The sequence below is a fragment of the Notolepis coatsorum genome (assembly GCF_963971535.1).
Source record: "Notolepis coatsorum genome assembly, chromosome: 7".
Taxonomy (NCBI): Eukaryota; Metazoa; Chordata; class Actinopteri; order Aulopiformes; family Paralepididae; genus Notolepis; species Notolepis coatsorum.
In genome coordinates, this window is record NC_140171.1 from 9817061 (window position 1) to 9837437 (window position 20377).

Sequence of the window (20377 nt, forward strand, 5' to 3'; positions counted from 1 at the left end):
TGAGCTCTGCCTACCTGAGCTCTGCCTACCTGAGCTCTGACTACCTGAGCTCTGTCTACCTGAGCTCTGCCTACCTGAGCTCTGCCTACCTGAGCTCCGACTACCTGAGCTCCGACTACCTGAGCTCTGCCTACCTGAGCTCTGCCTACCTGAGCTCCGACTACCTGAGCTCCGACTACCTGAGCTCTGACTACCTGAGCTCTGACTACCTGAGCTCTGTCTACCTGAGCTCTGCCTACCTGAGCTCTGCCTACCTGAGCTCCGACTACCTGAGCTCCGACTACCTGAGCTCTGACTACCTGAGACCTACCTGAGCTCTAACTACCTGAGGCCTACCTATAGTAGACCCAGGTATGGCTCCATATTGGATTACCATAATTACATATAATAAGACACCCATTAAATAAATCCAAAGCACGAAGAAGTGAATTAACTAAATATCAATAAAGATAAAATGTTCAGCATATTCTGAAATTAAGAATTTGGCTCCTACATAGGGGGTCGCCAGAGTCTACTGCCATAGTCAGAACATTCTTTTTGCGTCTACATTGTTTTGGAACCAGAGGGCAGCTCTGCAGAGCACTCTAAGAAGGTTTATCCCGGGCTAGTTTACCTCAGGAGTTTATTGGGTCATGTGACAGTAATCCACAGTAATCCTATTCTTAGAAGCTTTATGCATACCGGCTCTAACTTTCCAATGGGATCCTATTTATGCTACATCCAGAGACTTTAGGGTCCAGTCCACGGTGCAGTGAGAACAGGGCACATAAAATACACTTTTATACACAACAAGGGTGTAATGTGTACAAATGCCCTCCTCAAATGATAGGACTAAACAGGTTGTTGTCATTCACCTCGTGTCAATGTACTTGATCTCTGTGATCTTTTGGAATATTCCATGTGTACACAGAGCAAAGCTTTTGAGCCTGAGCTATTATGTTGTTATACTTATATAAGTATATAGCTACAGCGCTATGGAAGTGTGTAGCTACGGTGCTATGGAAGTGTGTAGCTACGGTGCTATGGAAGTGTGTAGCTACGGTGCTATGGAAGTGTGTAGCTACGGTGCTATGGAAGTGTGTAGCTACGGTGCTATGGAAGTGTGTAGCTACAGTGCTATGGAAGTGTGTAGCTACGGTGCTATGGAAGTGTGTAGCTACAGTGCTATGGAAGTGTGTAGCTACAGCGCTATGGAAGTGTGTAGCTACAGTGCTATGGAAGTGTGTAGCTATGGTGCTGTGGAAGTGTGTAGCTACGGTGCTATGGAAGTGTGTAGCTACGGTGCTATGGAAGTGTGTAGCTACAGTGCTATGGAAGTGTGTAGCTATGGTGCTGTGGAAGTGTGTAGCTACGGTGCTATGGAAGTGTGTAGCTACGGTGCTGTGGAAGTGTGTAGCTACAGTGCTATGGAAGTGTGTAGCTACGGTGCTGTGGAAGTGTGTAGCTACAGTGCTGTAGAAGTGTGTAGCTACAGTGCTATGGAAGTGTGTAGCTACAGTGCTATGGAAGTGTGTAGCTACGGTGCTATGGAAGTGTGTAGCTACGGTGCTATGGAAGTGTGTAGCTACGGTGCTATGGAAGTGTGTAGCTATGGAAGTGTGTAGCTACAGTGCTATGGAAGTGTGTAGCTATGGAAGTGTGTAGCTACAGTGCTATGGAAGTGTGTAGCTACGGTGCTATGGAAGTGTGTAGCTACGGTGCTATGGAAGTGTAGCTATGGAAGTGTGTAGCTACAGTGCTATGGAAGTGTGTAGCTACAGTGCTATGGAAGTGTGTAGCTACGGTGCTATGGAAGTGTGTAGCTATGGAAGTGTGTAGCTACAGTGCTATGGAAGTGTGTAGCTACAGTGCTGTGGAAGTGTGTAGCTACAGTGCTATGGAAGTGTGTAGCTACGGTGCTATGGAAGTATGTAGCTACGGTGCTGTAGAAGTGTGTAGCTACAGTGCTATGGAAGTGTGTAGCTACGGTGCTATGGAAGTGTGTAGCTACAGTGCTATGGAAGTGTGTAGCTACAGTGCTATGGAAGTGTGTAGCTACAGTGCTATGGAAGTGTGTAGCTATGGTGCTATGGAAGTGTGTAGCTACGGTGCTATGGAAGTGTGTAGCTACGGTGCTATGGAAGTGTGTAGCTACAGTGCTGTGGAAGTGTGTAGCTACAGTGCTGTGGAAGTGTGTAGCTACAGTGCTGTGGAAGTGTGTAGCTACAGTGCTATGGAAGTGTGTAGCTATGGAAGTGTGTAGCTACAGTGCTGTAGAAGTGTGTAGCTACAGTGCTGTAGAAGTGTGTAGCTACAGTGCTATGGAAGTGTGTAGCTATGGAAGTGTGTAGTTACAGTGCTATGGAAGTGTGTAGCTACAGTGCTATGGAAGTGTGTAGCTATGGAAGTGTGTAGTTACAGTGCTATGGAAGTGTGTAGCTACAGTGCTATGGAAGTGTGTAGCTATGGAAGTGTGTAGCTACAGTGCTATGGAAGTGTGTAGCTATGGAAGTGTGTAGTTACAGTGCTATGGAAGTGTGTAGCTACGATGCTATGGAAGTGTGTAGCTACAGTGCTGTAGAAGTGTGTAGCTACAGTGCTGTGGAAGTGTGTAGCTACTATGGAAGTGTGTAGCTACGGTGCTATGGAAGTGTGTAGCTACGGTGCTGTGGAAGTGTGTAGCTACAGTGATATGGAAGTGTGTAGCTACAGTGATATGGAAGTGTGTAGCTACAGTGCTATGGAAGTTTGTAGCTACAGTGCTATGGAAGTGTGTAGCTACTATGGAAGTGTGTAGCTACAGTGCTATGGAAGTGTGTAGCTACAGTGCTATGGAAGTGTGTAGCTACTATGGAAGTGTGTAGCTACAGTGCTATGGAAGTGTGTAGCTACAGTGATATGGAAGTGTGTAGCTACAGTGCTATGGAAGTGTGTAGCTACGGTGCTGTGGAAGTGTGTAGCTACAGTGCTATGGAAGTGTGTAGCTACGGTGCTGTGGAAGTGTGTAGCTACGGTGCTATGGAAGTGTGTAGCTACGGTGCTATGGAAGTGTGTAGCTACGGTGCTATGGAAGTGTGTAGCTACAGTGCTATGGAAGTGTGTAGCTACGGTGCTGTGGAAGTGTGTAGCTACGGTGCTGTGGAAGTGTGTAGCTACGATGCTATGGAAGTGTGTAGCTACAGTGCTGTAGAAGTGTGTAGCTATGGAAGTGTGTAGCTACGGTGCTATGGAAGTGTGTAGCTACGGTGCTATGGAAGTGTGTAGCTATGGAAGTGTGTAGCTACAGTGCTGTAGAAGTGTGTAGCTACAGTGCTATGAAAGTGTGTAGCTACAGTGCTATGGAAGTGTGTAGCTACAGTGCTGTAGAAGTGTGTAGCTACGGTGCTATGGAAGTGTGTAGCTATGGTGCTGTGGAAGTGTGTAGCTACGGTGCTGTAGAAGTGTGTAGCTACGGTGCTGTAGAAGTGTGTAGCTACGGTGCTGTAGAAGTGTGTAGCTACGGTGCTATGGAAGTGTGTAGCTACTATGGAAGTGTGTAGCTACGGTGCTGTGGAAGTGTGTAGCTATGGTGCTATGGAAGTGTGTAGCTACAGTGCTGTAGAAGTGTGTAGCTACAGTGCTGTGGAAGTGTGTAGCTACTATGGAAGTGTGTAGCTACGGTGCTGTGGAAGTGTGTAGCTACTATGGAAGTGTGTAGCTACGGTGCTATGGAAGTGTGTAGCTACAGTGATATGGAAGTGTGTAGCTACGGTGCTGTGGAAGTGTGTAGCTATGGTGCTATGGAAGTGTGTAGCTACAGTGATATGGAAGTGTGTAGCTACAGTGCTATGGAAGTGTGTAGCTACAGTGCTATGGAAGTGTGTAGCTACGGTGCTGTGGAAGTGTGTAGCTACGGTGCTATGGAAGTGTGTAGCTACGGTGCTATGGAAGTGTGTAGCTACGGTGCTATGGAAGTGTGTAGCTACGGTGCTATGGAAGTGTGTAGCTACAGTGCTATGGAAGTGTGTAGCTACGGTGCTGTGGAAGTGTGTAGCTACGGTGCTGTGGAAGTGTGTAGCTACGATGCTATGGAAGTGTGTAGCTACAGTGCTGTAGAAGTGTGTAGCTATGGAAGTGTGTAGCTACGGTGCTATGGAAGTGTGTAGCTACGGTGCTATGGAAGTGTGTAGCTATGGAAGTGTGTAGCTACAGTGCTGTAGAAGTGTGTAGCTACAGTGCTATGGAAGTGTGTAGCTACAGTGCTATGGAAGTGTGTAGCTACAGTGCTATGGAAGTGTGTAGCTACAGTGCTGTAGAAGTGTGTAGCTACGGTGCTGTGGAAGTGTGTAGCTACGGTGCTATGGAAGTGTGTAGCTACAGTGCTGTAGAAGTGTGTAGCTACGGTGCTGTAGAAGTGTGTAGCTACGGTGCTGTAGAAGTGTGTAGCTACAGTGCTGTGTAAGTGTGTAGCTACAGTGCTGTGTAAGTGTGTAGCTACAGTGCTGTAGAAGTGTGTAGCTACGGTGCTGTAGAAGTGTGTAGCTACGGTGCTGTAGAAGTGTGTAGCTACAGTGCTGTGTAAGTGTGTAGCTACAGTGCTGTAGAAGTGTGTAGCTACAGTGCTGTGTAAGTGTGTAGCTACAGTGCTGTAGAAGTGTGTAGCTACAATGCTGTGTAAGTGTGTAGCTACGGTGCTGTAGAAGTGTGTAGCTACAATGCTGTGTAAGTGTGTAGCTACAGTGCTGTGTAAGTGTGTAGCTACAGTGCTGTAGAAGTGTGTAGCTACGGTGCTGTAGAAGTGTGTAGCTACAGTGCTGTAGAAGTGTGTAGCTACGGTGCTGTAGAAGTGTGTAGCTACAGTGCTGTAGAAGTGTGTAGCTACGGTGCTGTGGAAGTGTGTAGCTACAGTGCTGTAGAAGTGTGTAGCTACGGTGCTGTGGAAGTGTGTAGCTACAGTGCTGTGTAAGTGTGTAGCTACGGTGCTGTAGAAGTGTGTAGCTACAGTGCTATGGAAGTGTGTAGCTACAGTGCTGTAGAAGTGTGTAGCTACAGTGCTATGGAAGTGTGTAGCTACAGTGCTATGGAAGTGTGTAGCTACAGTGCTATGGAAGTGTGTAGCTACAGTGCTGTAGAAGTGTGTAGCTACGGTGCTATGGAAGTGTGTAGCTATGGTGCTATGGAAGTGTGTAGCTACGGTGCTGTAGAAGTGTGTAGCTACAGTGCTATGGAAGTGTGTAGCTATGGTGCTATGGAAGTGTGTAGCTACAGTGCTGTAGAAGTGTGTAGCTACAGTGCTATGGAAGTGTGTAGCTACAGTGCTATGGAAGTGTGTAGCTACAGTGCTGTAGAAGTGTGTAGCTATGGTGCTATGGAAGTGTGTAGCTATGGTGCTATGGAAGTGTGTAGCTACGGTGCTGTAGAAGTGTGTAGCTACAGTGCTGTAGAAGTGTGTAGCTACAGTGCTATGGAAGTGAGCTATTATGTTGTTATACTGAATCTTCATTCCTTGTTGTCGAATCAAATCAGTAGAATCTTAGATAGAATTTGATCATACAGGTCATGTTCTCCAAGCATAAAATACTCTCTGAGGGAGTGCATTATAAACATTAGAATGTGAGATTGAGAGGCGGTTAGGTGGCCGAGCGGAGATTGCGTTCGTCACCAACCCCGGAGCTGTGAGCTGGATTCGCCTGTTCGAATCCAGCTCACAGCTCCGGGGTTGTCACCAGCTTGGCTGGCCGTCTGCACTAATACAATTGGCTGTATTAGAGGGTGGGAGAAGCTGGCGGGGTGGGTCCGGGTCGTTGTAAACAGCGACTCCTACAGTTCGGTCGGGGCGCCTGCTAAGCGCGGATAGGACTTGAGGGGGATAGTGTGGGTCCTCCCACACGCTACGCCCTCTCGATGAGAATCCGCGCTGCCAGGTGAAAAGAAGCGGTGATTGGCTGGACGTGTGTCGGAGGAAGCACGTGGTAGCCTCCACTCTCCCAGATGATCTGACTGTGGGGGGTAAGTGCGCAGCGACCAGGAAGGGACTGGGAATTGGCATACGACTAACATTGGGATGGGAGAAAATCGGAGGAAAATGGAGGGGGGAAAAGATTAAAAAAAAAAAAAAAAAAAAAATGTGAGATTGAGATTTTGTTAATCCATTCCAGACTAATAGATTAGCTACCGTTGTTACTTAAATTGGTGTGTTCAGTCACAAGCTCACGGGAGCCTCTCCACATCTCACAGGAATGTGAATCACTACCCACTTTCAAAACCACTCTCAAAGAGCACCTACGGGAGACTGCAATTCGAAACTGGCCCCTGTAAATGTCCTAACCCCCCCCCCACCAAACCCCCTCCAATGTACCCACCCCGCCTACCCAACCCCCCCCCCCCCCCCCCCACCTCCAATGTACAGGCCCCCCACACCCCACCCCGCCTACCCAACCTCCTCCAATGTACAGTTTCTTCGTCAAATGTATATACTCTCTTTTTTAGACTCTTTTTGTATCACAGACAGTACTGTATTTGTAAATCTGGTATGTCATAAATGTCTAGATGTAGCAGTACTGTCTATCTGTATGTCGTGTGTGTCATATATGTTATGATTAATTGAAAATGGGGGACCCTGATGTAAACAAGACGAAAGTCTTTCTCTTGTCTGCATCCCCTTAACAATTGTATGTATTGAGCTGTAATGTACCCATTCTGCAATCTGTTAATAAAATGTTCAATCAATCAATCAATCAATCAATGTATGTTAAGATGAATTGAAAATGGGGGACCCTGATGTAAACAAGACCAAAGTCTTTCTCTGGTCTGCATCCCCTTAACAATTGTGTGTATTGAGCTGTACTGTACTGTACCCATTCTGCAATCTGTTAATAAAATTTTCAATCAATCAATCTCCACCAGGTAGCAGTCTCCCTCACCTGAGCCTCTCCACATCTCCACCAGGTAGCAGTCTCCCTCACCTGAGCCTCTCCACATCTCCACCAGGTGGCAGTCTCCCTCCCCGGGCTCCTTGCACAGCTCCACCACATCCCGGCACAGCGTGTCAGGGGTGATGGGCACCTCGGTGAAATGCTGGTCGTTGTTGCTAAGGTACACGGTAAGGAACATCTGGAAAACACAATAAACAAGCGGAGATCTTCCTCAATCAAAGACACATTGAAAGTGCACCATATTTTTAAAGGATGGCATAGTATATGACAGTGTTTCTCAAAGTGGGGGGCGCGCCCCCCAGGGGGGCGCAGAGGCATGACAGGGGGGGCCTTGAGATTTATAATAAAAAAAATTTAAAATATATAATTTTTTTTTTTTTGGATTACAGAAAATTATCACTAAAGTGCTATCTGTTGCAGCTGCACTGTTTCCATGAAAATACCATTTCTCAAAATCTGAAAATCATTATTTAATAAAACACAAAAAAGGATCACCAAGTTACTCTGGATAAAAAAAACCTTTACAGACAACATTGAGACAAAGTTTCCTGACACATCTCCATCCAAACTCTTGGAAGAACTATTTGAAATCTCATCTGATACCACCTAGAGAGCTAGTTTCAGAGTGTGGTGCTGAGTACCAAGTATCTCATGATGCAGCAGTTAAGGTGTTGATACCATTCAGCACCACATACAGTATCTGTGTGAAGCTGGCTTTTCATCCATGACAGCTCTGAAAACAAAATATAGGGCCAATTTGAAAGGTCACGATATTGGTGTTATTTCAATAAATTTAAACATGGCCCATTTCATGACTATTTTGTTGGGGCGAGGGGGGGGGGGGGCAAAATATTTTGGTCCGCCAAAGGGGGGCCTGACAGAAAAAGTTTGAGAAGCACTGGTATATGATATGGTATGGTATGGTATAGTATGGTATAGTATAGTATGGTATAGTATAGTATAGTATAGTATAGTATAGTATAGTATAGTATAGTATAGTATAGTATAGTATAGTATAGTATAGTATAGTATAGTATAATATAGTATAGACCACCGCAACACTTCCGGTATTCTGAAATCATGGAAGAAAATGTATGAATGTGGATGAGAGTCTTGACATTAAGTGGTTGTAGCTACGGCTGTGGGGGCGCTGGAGACATGATCCAATAGTCTCTCATACGCCTGAGTCTCCTGAACACAGAGAGACTAATCCCAAGTCAATCTGCACTTTCTCTGCCGAGCTATAGTCGTCACTCTTCCGCACCTACTCCCGAACTAAGCATGCGCAGATTGCCCATGGAGTCTAGGTTCATCAATCTGCACATGCGTAGTTCTGGAGTAGGTGCGAAAAAGTTAACATAGCTCGACGGAGAAAGTGCCGATCCACTTGGAACTGGTCTCTCCGTGTTCAGGAGACTCATGCGTATAAATGGCTATTGGATCATGTCTCCAGCGCCCCCACAGCCGTAGCTACAACCACTTAATGTCAAGGCTCTCATCCACATTCACAAATTTTCTCCCCCCGCTCTCCCCTCCATGAGCTCAATGTAACGCGGAAGTGCAGTGGTCTATTGCATAAGATAAGATAGTAGGGGTGTAACAATACACACATTTTCAGATTCAATAAAGATTTAGATTTCAAGGTCACATTTAGAAAATGTTCTTGATGCATTAAAGAGAAAACACGTCAGGCTACTTCACTTGATTAAGGATTGGAGGAGGTCTTGAAACTTCAAATATTCATACAAAAAAGGCATTAAAGATTATGAACGTGATAACGCATTTGTATATCTCCTCCCGACCCCCCAAAATCATCTTGAGAACCACTGGTTTAGAGTGGACGATAGACGAGGGAAAAACAAGAAACCCATGGAAGAGAAGGAGAGAAGGAGGATTGACGATACAGTTCGACATTTCTATGTACTCTATTAAACATAATCTCTTTTTCCAATGTTCGATTCTCTATTGAGATTGTTCCAGCAGACAGACAGACAGTAGGCCTACTAGACACTTCATTAATCCCTTCAGGGAGATGATGGCATCACAGCAGCTGCACATTATAATGGCAACAGAAACTGTGTTTCGGGGGCATGTAGCTGCTGTAGAGACAGAACCAGGACAGAGGAGAGGAACATAACCCAGAAATGTCTCCTGAGATATTAAGGGGTGAATGTACCGTAGCTACACACGTCCATAGCACTGTAGCTACACACTTCCATAGCTACACACTTCCATAGCACTGTAGCTACACACTTCCATAGCACTGTAGCTACAGCTATAGCTACAGCTACAGCAAGAAATAGATCTGAATGTCACCGATGTGACCTTGTTTTCAATTCCAACATCAGCCCACATTTACATTTTACATTTTAAATGCCTTACTGTCAGTGATACTGTGGTGAAATAACAGGTGGGTAAACTATAAACTGCAGGCGATGGTCATAGATACTATATACATTTATTTAAGAATTGTATTGTTTTATTTCCTCAAATATGACATTTAATCATTTAATTTGATCGGTATCTTGCAACAGTCAGACACTACTTGATGTCATCCATCAATCACAAGGTTTTATATCAGCTTAGAACATAATTATTATTTATAATATAATATAATAATAATAATAATAGATTTCATTTATATAGCACACTTAAAAGAAAATAGATTAAAAAAAATTGAATAAAAAGGTTTAAAACAAGAAAACGTCCAAATGAATAAAAATGTAAAGATAAGAATAAAAAGGTTTAAAACATAAAAAACATTTAAAATGAATAAAATACAATAAACAAAACAAAACATAGGAGCAGATTAAATAAAAACAGGCCCTATTGGAAGGCAGGGCAAAACAAATGGGTTTTAAGGCTGCAGGCCTTGAAGGCAGCAATGGAGACTGAGGCCTTGATGGACCCCGGCAGCTGATTCCACAGCCTGGTCCTCTACACTGTCTGTCCCACCTGGCTCTTACAGCCTGGTCCTCTACACTGTCTGTCCCACCTGGCTCTTACAGCCTGGTCCTCTACACTGTCTGTCCCACCTGGCTCTTACAGCCTGGTCCTCTACACTGTCTGTCCCACGTGGCTCCTACAGCCTGGTCCTCTACACTGTCCCACGTGGCTCCTACAGCCTGGTCCTCTACACTGTCTGTCCCACGTGGCTCCTACAGCCTGGTCCTCTACACTGTCTGTCCCACGTGGCTCCTACAGCCTGGTCCTCTACACTGTCTGTCCCACATGGCTCTTACAGCCTGGTCCTCTACACTGTCTGTCCCACGTGGCTCTTACAGCCTGGTCCTCTACACTGTCTGTCCCACGTGGCTCCTACAGCCTGGTCCTCTACACTGTCTGTCCCACGTGGCTCTTACAGCCTGGTCCTCTACACTGTCTGTCCCACATGGCTCTTACAGCCTGGTCCTCTACACTGTCTGTCCCACGTGGCTCTTACAGTCTGGTCCTCTACACTGTCTGTCCCACATGGCTCTTACAGCCTGGTCCTCTACACTGTCTGTCCCACGTGGCTCTTACAGCCTGGTCCTCTACACTGTCTGTCCCACGTGGCTCTTACAGCCTGGTCCTCTACACTGTCTGTCCCACGTGGCTCTTACAGCCTGGTCCTCTACACTGTCCCACGTGGCTCTTACTACAGCCTGGTCCTCTACACTGTCCCACGTTGCTCTTACTACAGCCTGGTCCTCTACACTGTCCCACGTTGCTCTTAGCAGCAGCAGCCCCCCATGCTTGGCTGCACACATCTGTGTACGAGGAGGCGCTCCTACAATGGAAAGACGAGATGACCTAATTCTGCTCCTGCTCAGCTCCTCGCCGGGCGGCGTGTAACTGTTCCGCAACAGTAAGTGACTTCCGGGGTAGGCCTGATTGGCCCCGACAGGCACGTGACGCGCAACTTTCTCTGCCGCGCGGCACGCTCCGCGGAGCCGAGCGGCAGAGCTTACGGAATTACGTAACCGTCCAAATACGCCATGACTCTCATTCGGCGCTATAGCTCACCTGGCAGAGCAGCGGTCCTGCGATCCTGCGCTCCGTTGTTGGTGAGTTCGAATCCCATCAAATCTTTTTTTTTAACGTGATTTTTTTTTTAACGTGTATTCTTTCGCCGGTTAAGGTTAGGCATGGTTAAGGTTAAGGTTAAGGTTAGGCATTGTTTCGGAGTTGGTTAAGGTTAGAACGGTTAAGTTTAGGCGCTGTTAAGGAGCTGGTTAAGGTTAGAGTTTGTGTTAGAGAATGGCAATAGACAGCCTATTTCCGCGCGACAGCTCTCAGCAGCCTCGTTGCGCGTCCTGAGTTTGCCGCGTCACGTGCCTGTCGGGGCCAATCAGGCCTACCCCGGAAGTCACTTACTGTTGCGGAACAGTTACACGCCGCCGGGCCGTCCTCGGAGCTCATTCTAACAACTCAACTTGCTTTGTTGACATTAGACGCGGTTACCTGTTATGAGGAGCGACGTTAATTAAAAGGGGACATGTTATGGAAAGTTGGTTCTTCCTCGTCTTGGCATGGATCTGGCTTCAGTCTGAAATGTTATAATATTTAGGCATGGGGGGGGGGGGGGGGGGGGGGGGTGACATATATGTACCCCACGTCGTTTGGCCAGCGTTTTCAGCTTAACAAGCCCCAAACAAGCTGTTCAAATTGTTTTGCCCTTGGTGATGTCATAAGGGGGACACGAGCATTGAATTAGCTTTGATTAATCAATTAGCGTTGCTTTTCACAGTTTGTAAAGGTTTCTCTAGCCTTGGGCGTGTTGCAGCCGGGCAGGGAAGGACATACTTCATTTAAAATTGTGGTTTGCTGTGTGCCATACCCACCATACCCACCAAAACACCATACCCACCATCAAGTTCAGTTACAAGGGAAGAAAGAGGAATGATGTTCTTTTCCAGCAACGCCCTGCTTTACACAGTGAGTTCCACACTTTCACCCCTGGGATCTGCGCAACCTAGGGCTGCTCGATTATGGCAAAAATCATAATCACGATTATGATTCTGATTGATATTGAAATCACGATTATTAAACGCCATTACTCATTGATTTGAGAACATCGTATGCAGAGTGCCGACGACTGAACTAGTTATACATTTCTTCTCGACCAAAGGCTGCCTTTCTGTCATCTTCTACGAGTTACCAAAAGACGTTTAAAAATAACTGGAGAAACGCTCTGTGGCTCCCTCCTCCTCCTTCTCAACATACACAGTAAATTTCGCAGAGTACATTTGACTCAAACCGAGTAAAATTGTACTCAGTTTGAGTAAAATGTACTCTGCGAAATGTACTGTGTACGAGCTGAAACTACCATTTGGGCTCGGGGGAGGGGCGGAGCACACCGCTGTGAAGGAAGGGTGCGCTGCATTTACGACACAAGACTAAATGAGAGGCGAGCAACACGGCACAATAATAATTTTATCTCGATTATCGTGTTCTCATGATCGTGGAAGACAAAATCGCGATTGAAATTGAAACTCCCTAGTTGCACATCCCTACTAGCACAACCACAGTCTGACACCGTTGACCACTGAGCAGCTCCACTCCACGGGAGAAGAACTAGGAGTTTTTTGATCCACTTTTTCTCCCATTTTTCTCCCATCCCAATTTCGTATCGTCCAATTCAACCCTCCCCTGTCTCGAACGCTGTTTCTTGCCTCCCACAAGCCGGCTGCAATGTGGACTAAGTCATACATAGCACGAGTCCCCTCCAATACTTGAGGTAGCAGCCGTCGCATCTTTCCACCTGCGTGGCGCGATCTTTCAGCGTCAGGGGTCTGCGCTTTGGAGGGGCGCCGCCCCCGTCGCTTCCTGATTCTACTGTGCAGGCGCACCAACAGACCTGTAGGAGTCGCTGTCCACAACGTCCGATCCCCACCCCTCAGTTTTTCCTCCCCCCAATACTGCCAATTGTATTAGTACGGACGACCAGCCAAGCTGAAAACAATGTGGAAAGCAAGAACTAGGAGTTGAGTGCTTCACTATATGTCTTGTGTATGTATGTGATGAATAAACCTCTTGAATCTTGAATGTTGTTAACAACAGGTCTTGTGTGTGTGTGTCTTTGTGTGTGTGTGGAGGGGGTGTTATTCAATTACTTCCCCTGCTCAGACATTCCCGTCTGTCTGGGGGATCGAACTTCAGGTCGCGAAGCTCGCTTCTCTTACCTCAGGGCCACAGCTGCCGCCAGGAACCTGACGGAGTTTAAAACGATACACTGTTGAGCAAACCGGCTTTATTCCCTGGTGGTGTCATAAGACGGGATCAGCCCTGAAACAGGATCTTCGGTTACGGAACACACGCGCGCTGCCAGGGGCAGGTGGGGCGACAGGCGAGAGGGGACGGCTTCGGTTATATGTTGAACCGACCGTTTGAAAAGAACAAGCTCTCCACATCTGCCACAAACATCTGGCACTTCTTAAAAAGGAGAATTCCACCCGGTTCAAAGATTTCACATTTGTTATGTCGGTGTCCCGGGACAGTTCGGTCTATATCTGAGAACACACACCACTCTCTCCTGAAGCTAGAATCCAGGGAGAGAACCCTCAACGTTATGATTTCACCTTGATCTGAGACGGCTCCTGACTTTGTGGATTCGTAGTATTACTAACAGGTCTGAACCAGAAAGGGTGCACAAAAGCTCACACAAACATCGTATGGGCCTACAAACCAGTTGCCCCGCTCACTGTCTATGAAGCAGCCCTACAGGTGATGTCACAAAGGGTTCTATCTGTTGGAGAGAAGTGACCGAACTGTCCTGGGACACAGAAATGACACATGTCAATAGAGGCCTAGCTTGCACAGGGTATTTATGTTGTTCTTCCAACAAGGCTGCGTGTAACCACTTTCCAAAGAAAAGTGTGAGGATTGGTTCTTTCCCCACCACAGGCTTCCTAAAGTACTGTGATGATTGGTCCGCTCCTCACCCACACGCTCCGTTCCTTTAAGGTATTTCGTTAATTAATTGCATTCCCCGCCACACGCTTCTTTCCTGTAAGTTGCCGTGTTGATTGGTGCTCTCCCCACCACACGCTTCTGGAGCAATGATCAATTTCATCCCGCAGCTGTCACAGCTTGTCATCAGCGCCCTGTGGCTTTATATACCCTGATTCCCCTAATATCGATGTTGGATCATTTTGAATATTCTGCTTTATTTGCCTGTCCTTCCCGTCGTTGTTCCCTGTCTGTTGCTCCCCAGGACTTTCGTGAAGTTATCCCTGTGGAGAACCTGATTCCCCGTACGAAGCTGCGCCTCGTTTTTCTGCCCGCTTTACGCGTTGCGCTCTGGTGAGTTTTTGGAAACAGTTATGTTTGGATCACCAGTTTTTTGTGTGTTTGTGAAACACCGAAGAGATCCCGTTTTTGTTATACTGTTCTCACCTATTTTTGTTGTTGGATTTACACTTTGGATTACCGAATTGTTTTTTCTCTGGACTCTGCTAACTGTGTGTATCACACCGAAGATCAAGTCACTTGGATAGTAGTTTGGATCAGTCACCTCTCTGTTTCTGTTGTGCGCTGGGCTAACTGGGATTTCTCTCTCTCTCTCCGTTTCCACCTGGAGTGAATGCTGGGAGGATCTGCAGAGCGCTTCAGACGTCACAAGCTAATTCCTCACCACCACCTACTGGGAGAATCTGCAGAGCCGCAAATCTTCACATGCCAGATTCCCCGTTTGTTCTGTTGCTCAACCTAATTCTATCTTGTGACTCTGAGAATAAATACGCCCTTGCTTTGGCTAACTCTGAAACAACTCTCTCTGTGCCGTTGCGCTTGGGGTCGGTTACAAACCCTAACAAAAAGGCCTCATTTCCGCACAGTGAGAGAATAGGAACAGCAAATTACTGTTCCACTGTGACTAGTTTACAAGGTCCAGTAATAAACCAGCAATCTATAACATTTATTTTTCATATATCAACACATGGCAACCATCGTTTTGCACATAGCTAGCAACCATAGCAACATGGTGGTCAAATGGCCATTCTAAACATTCAGTGAAAGGCCTCTATTCTTAACAGAACAGAAGTGCTACTTAAGATAAACCTGAAGTTAAACAGAAACTGCAATGTAACAATGTAAACAGCTGTACACTAAGAGCTTAAGGATCTCTCTCTCTCTCTCTCTCTCTCTCTCTCTCTCTCTCTGAGCCACAGCTGCTGTTCTTTAGAAAGGCTGACAAGGCTTCTTTGTTTTTTCCCCCTAAACATGAGTTTCTTCTGGACGTCCAGCTCCAGACGTGAAAGAATGAATACGCTGAGGCTGGACGACGAGACGCTGCGATCGGCACATCAGAAAGTCAGATATTCCCACTTCCATACTGGGAAGGAAGAATACAACGGACCGGAGTAGGGACTCCCAACTAGGAAACCCTGGTGTGGATCGTCAGCTCAAGAGATTTACGAGATGCAGTTGTCTGTCGTCACGTGGAAATGGCAGCATAAACTGTAATTAAATGTACTGATTACATACAGTTTTTCTGTAGCCTATATATTGTTGGTGCTCAAAAAGCAGCCTTGCAGGCGTTCATGTTTCCACCCTAGATTTATCCCCGAGTCGGACCCCCCCCCGGAACCCACTTCAGTCGTAACTATGATCACCGATAACAGTTTTTATTGAGCGTTTTATGGTTTATTGTTTATTACTATAATTGCTTACAGTCTAGGGAGGGGTCACAGCATTTCACTCCCACTTACTTATACATCGTGTGTGTGTGACAAATAAAACGTGAACCAAGTAGGAATTTCTGACTTTGAATGGAACGCAGCATCAGATTAGCTAATTCTGGTATCACGGCATCATGTCTTATTTATAGACAGTGGGAACAGCCCGGGGGGCGGGATATTGGTAAATACTGCCACGTGTAACAACTAATGACTCACTGAATCAACTGATACTGTGTGCTGCTTAACCTTTAGCCAGTGCTTCTTGACCTTTCTGGGTCACAAGTCACAACCCTTAAAAACAGAGGGCTGTCTGTTCTGTCTACATATAGTCAAGTAGAGACAGAACGGTGAACTTTGACACAAAATTATGATTTTTATTTCCCCTTTTCAGGCTATTTAACTTGATTAATACTTGCAGGGGGCATTTTGACAATTTCACAAGAAAACTGATGTTCGACGTGACTGTAAATGAGGGAAATCTCAGATGCCTTTTGAATATAAATAAAAGTTTGAAATGAAAATGAAATATTATTTTGTGACCCCCCCCCCCCAGGTTGAGAAGAGCATATAAAATCATAAGAATAAGACAAGTAAGGATACCAATCAATTAAAACACGTACAACTTGATTGACAAAGGTTGGAGATCGATGTTTTAAACTCTGCAACAGAGGGAAGAATCTCAAGCTTTAAGGACTGTTGGAGTTCATTCCATGAGCTAGAGGGGCATCATAGCAAAATGCAGATTTACCCTGTTCAGAGCAAACTCTGAGGACCTTAAGGACCAGCCAGTCACTGGAACAGTCACTATATACATTTGGAATGTAAGGTACTCATATATAATGCATTACTAATTAGATCTATAATGAAGCACAAATACGAATGGAGATATTTTGTGATGTATTGCCAATCAATCACTGTCCGACAGAAATACGGGCAGCATTTCACTTCCCATCTACTGTATATGTTGTGTCGTTTACAAAAGCCTTTTAAATGCAGTAGTAAAAGGCCTACGTGGGTCACTACGACGTGGTATTGTGGGGCGCTTTTGGAAAGGCTGACTGAACACAACGGTTTGGGAGCGTGTCCAACTATTTTTTTTACATAGGGAAATCGACACCCAGCACCCAGTGTTCATGGACTCAAGTGGTCCCACACAAGGGAGCGTGTCAATACTGTCCATGGCAGCACACAGAGGGGTTTTCACAGAGAACATCCCAGGTAACACATTTGCCTGCTCATTTTAAAGATCCCACCAGAACGACACCAGTAGCATAATATATTATAGATTGTAATCCTGTTGCTATAGAACAGCTTGGACCCAGGTTTATTCCTGTCAGCTACTTCATATTATAGCAAACACTGGAAATAAACATGGGTTCGTTCAGAATAGTTATCTTGTCAAGTTGAAACCGCCTACGCTGGTCGAGATGGCTGCACACTATTGAATCCAACAGTGATTCTAGATATTGCTTTACTCTGCTACAGGTTATTTCTCTGCCTTACCTGAAGCCATAGGGATGTGGTGGGTTAACAAGGCTGTGCTGCGTATGTCGAGACCCTCTCAAAGGAATCAATAAAATGATTGTGTTTAACTGCCTTTCATGAAGAAAATCCATATAGGCTAAATGAATGGCAGCAAAAAATAAAACAGATGGAGCAAAGGTAAAGAACTGTAAAGAACAATTATTAAATAGTTTTGGGGTTTTCCACTGTGTCTGATGTTTTGAACTAAGGGTGGGGAAATGGATACAGTGATGTATGGCAATATCTTTTTATATATTGATACACTGATGCCAAGTATTGATATCTAAAAAAATATATATTGGAGTGAGGTGAACAGACTATCTTATTAGATAAAACAGATATTGTATATACAGTTTTAGGTAGGGATGCACGATAATTATCGGGCCGATAATTATCGGGCCGATATCAGCAATTATGACGTCATCCCGATAAACTCGATAACGTTATTGATAGCTCCGATAACATATAATACATTTTTTGTAGGGATGCTCGATATTGGCTTTTTTACCGATACCGATATTCCGATATTGTCCAACTCTTAATTTCCGATACCGATATCAACCGATATCAACCGATACCGATATATGCAGGGTCCCCCCCCCCCCCCCCCCCCCCCCAAAAAACTGAATAATTTCAGGTAACTAATAATTTCACTGGATATATATATATAACAAATATTGTTATTGTTTTTTTTTTTTTTAAACCGATACCGATATTTTCCGATATCACATTTTACTGCCGATATCGGCCGATAATATCGGTCGGCCGATAATATCGGACATCCCTAATTTTTTGTTTTTCCGGTGTGGGTGGATTTGGATGAAGGGCGCTTGTTTTTATTATAGCCTCCTCCCGTTTTGCCAGTACTGTGGTAAAACTGATAGCGTGTGGTTTAGGAACAGGGAGTTTTTCACAAATCCAGCGCTCCCTTTCTTGGCTGTGACGTAGTCACGTTACATTCGGAGACAGACAGTCAATCTGCCAATTACGTCCCACGGCTTGCACCCACCTCTTCTTCTTACCACCAATCAGAAGCTCTCGTTCGTTTATTTACCTCCGGATTGTCAGCCATTACTCTACTCGGAGCTAACGTTATCTCCCCGCCAGCCACATTGACAAGTACCAGCGCTTATACATTACTGGCAAATGTCTTGTTGCACTTGTGGCAACGAGCGTTGTCAGCATCGACTTTAGTAAAATAGACCCAGACTTTTGAACATTTCGTTCTGTCCGCCATTATGAGAGCAGAGCTGTCTGTACTCCAGCGCAGCACCCGTGTGAGTGAGTGTGTGTGTGTGTGTGTGAGTGAGTGTGTGTGTGTGTGTGGGAGGGGAAGAGAGGAGAGAGCAGGCAGCCCACTCCCCGCGCAGGCAGAGAGACACAGAGGCAGGAGAGATAGACAACGGCCAACAAGATTAGTTTGCGACGTTTAAATTCCTCAAAAAAAACCTCCATAATTTCTCGAGTACCGATAGCAGTACCGATGACGTCGGAGCTTATAAATACTATAAAAAAAAATATATATATATATATACAGTTAAAAAAAATATTATAATACAATACATATCGGTTATCGGTATCGGCTTGAGGAGCATAAAGTTATCGGTATCGGTGTCAAAAAAACAATATCGTGCATCCCTAGTTTTAGGTAACAGTGGCTCGAGCAGTCGTCTGGTAATCTGGAGGTTCCCGGTTCGATTCTGGCTCCTCACGGGCAGTGTGTCAAAGTGTCCATGAGCAAGACACTTAACACCTAATTGTTCCTGATGAGCAGGTTGGCACCTTGCATGGTTGCCTCCGCCGTCGGTGTGTGAATGTGTGAGTGAATGGGTAAAATGTGAGGAACAAATTGTAAAGCACTTTCGATAAAAGCGCTATATAAATGCAGCCATTTACCATTTACATAGTAATATTGTGACTCTAGTATCGTGATAATATCGTATCATGGGGCCTCTACTTTGAACAGTAACTTTGAACAGTAACTTTGTTAAATAGTACTTTTGTGTTATATGGTGTAAGTAAGTGCTGTGGGAAGGTTATGTGAAGGTTATGTTTTGTATTTCCCATGTCTATTATATATATATATATATATATATATAGAGATAGATAGATAGATAGATAGATAGATAGATAGATAGATAGATAGATAGATAGATAGATAGATAGATAGATAGATAGATAGATAGATAGATAGATAGATAGATAGATAGATAGATAGATAGATAGATAGATAGATAGATAGATAGATAGATAGATAGATATAAAAAAAAAAAAACATTTCTACAAGCAACCCACTGTCCTATATACAGCTCTAAAGTGGAACACTGATGTCTTCAGGTTCATGGAAATCATAGAACTGGAACAGATAGAAAGGGCCTACAGTATCACAGTAACCTGCTACAGTATCACAGTAACCTGCTACAGTATCACAGTAACTACAGTATCACAGTAACCTGCTACAGTATCACAGTAACTACAGTATCACAGTAACCTGCTACAGTATCACAGTAACCTGCTACAGTATCACAGTAACTACAGTATCACAGTAACCTCCTACAGTATCACAGTAACTACAGTATCACAGTAACTACAGTATCACAGTAACCTCCTACAGTATCACAGTAACTACAGTATCACAGTAACCTGCTACAGTATCACAGTAACCTGCTACAGTATCACAGTAACCTGCTACAGTATCACAGTAACTACAGTATCACAGTAACCTGCTACAGTATCACAGTAACCTGCTACAGTATCACAGTAACCTGCTACAGTATCACAGTAACTACAGTATCACAGTAACCTGCTACAGTATCACAGTAACTACAGTATCACAGTAACTACAGTATCACAGTAACCTGCTACAGTATCACAGTAACCTGCTACAGTATCACAGTAACCTGCTACAGTATCACAGTAACTACAGTATCACAGTAACTACAGTATCACAGTAACCTGCTACAGTATCACAGTAACTACAGTATCACAGTAACTACAGTATCACAGTAACCTGCTACAGTATCACAGTAACCTGCTACAGTATCACAGTAACCTGCTACAGTATCACAGTAACCTGCTACAGTATCACAGTAACCTGCTACAGTATCACAGTAACCTGCTACAGTATCACAGTAACCTGCTACAGTATCACAGTAACTACAGTATCACAGTAACCTGCTACAGTATCACAGTAACTACAGTATCACAGTAACTACAGTATCACAGTAACCTGCTACAGTATCACAGTAACTACAGTATCACAGTAACTACAGTATCACAGTAACTACAGTATCACAGTAA

The 20377-nt window shown here is 44.9% G+C and overlaps 1 protein-coding gene across 1 annotated transcript in view; it reads right to left on the bottom strand.

The window, feature by feature from the left end:
• LOC311231927 (apoptosis-stimulating of p53 protein 2-like) overlaps positions 1-20377 on the bottom strand; it is a 100007-nt gene that overhangs the window by 66846 nt on the left and 12784 nt on the right. Inside the window, 1 exon segment of the mRNA XM_084318560.1 lies at positions 6924-7071. Coding sequence (XP_084174686.1) covers positions 6924-7071 — 148 coding nt within the window.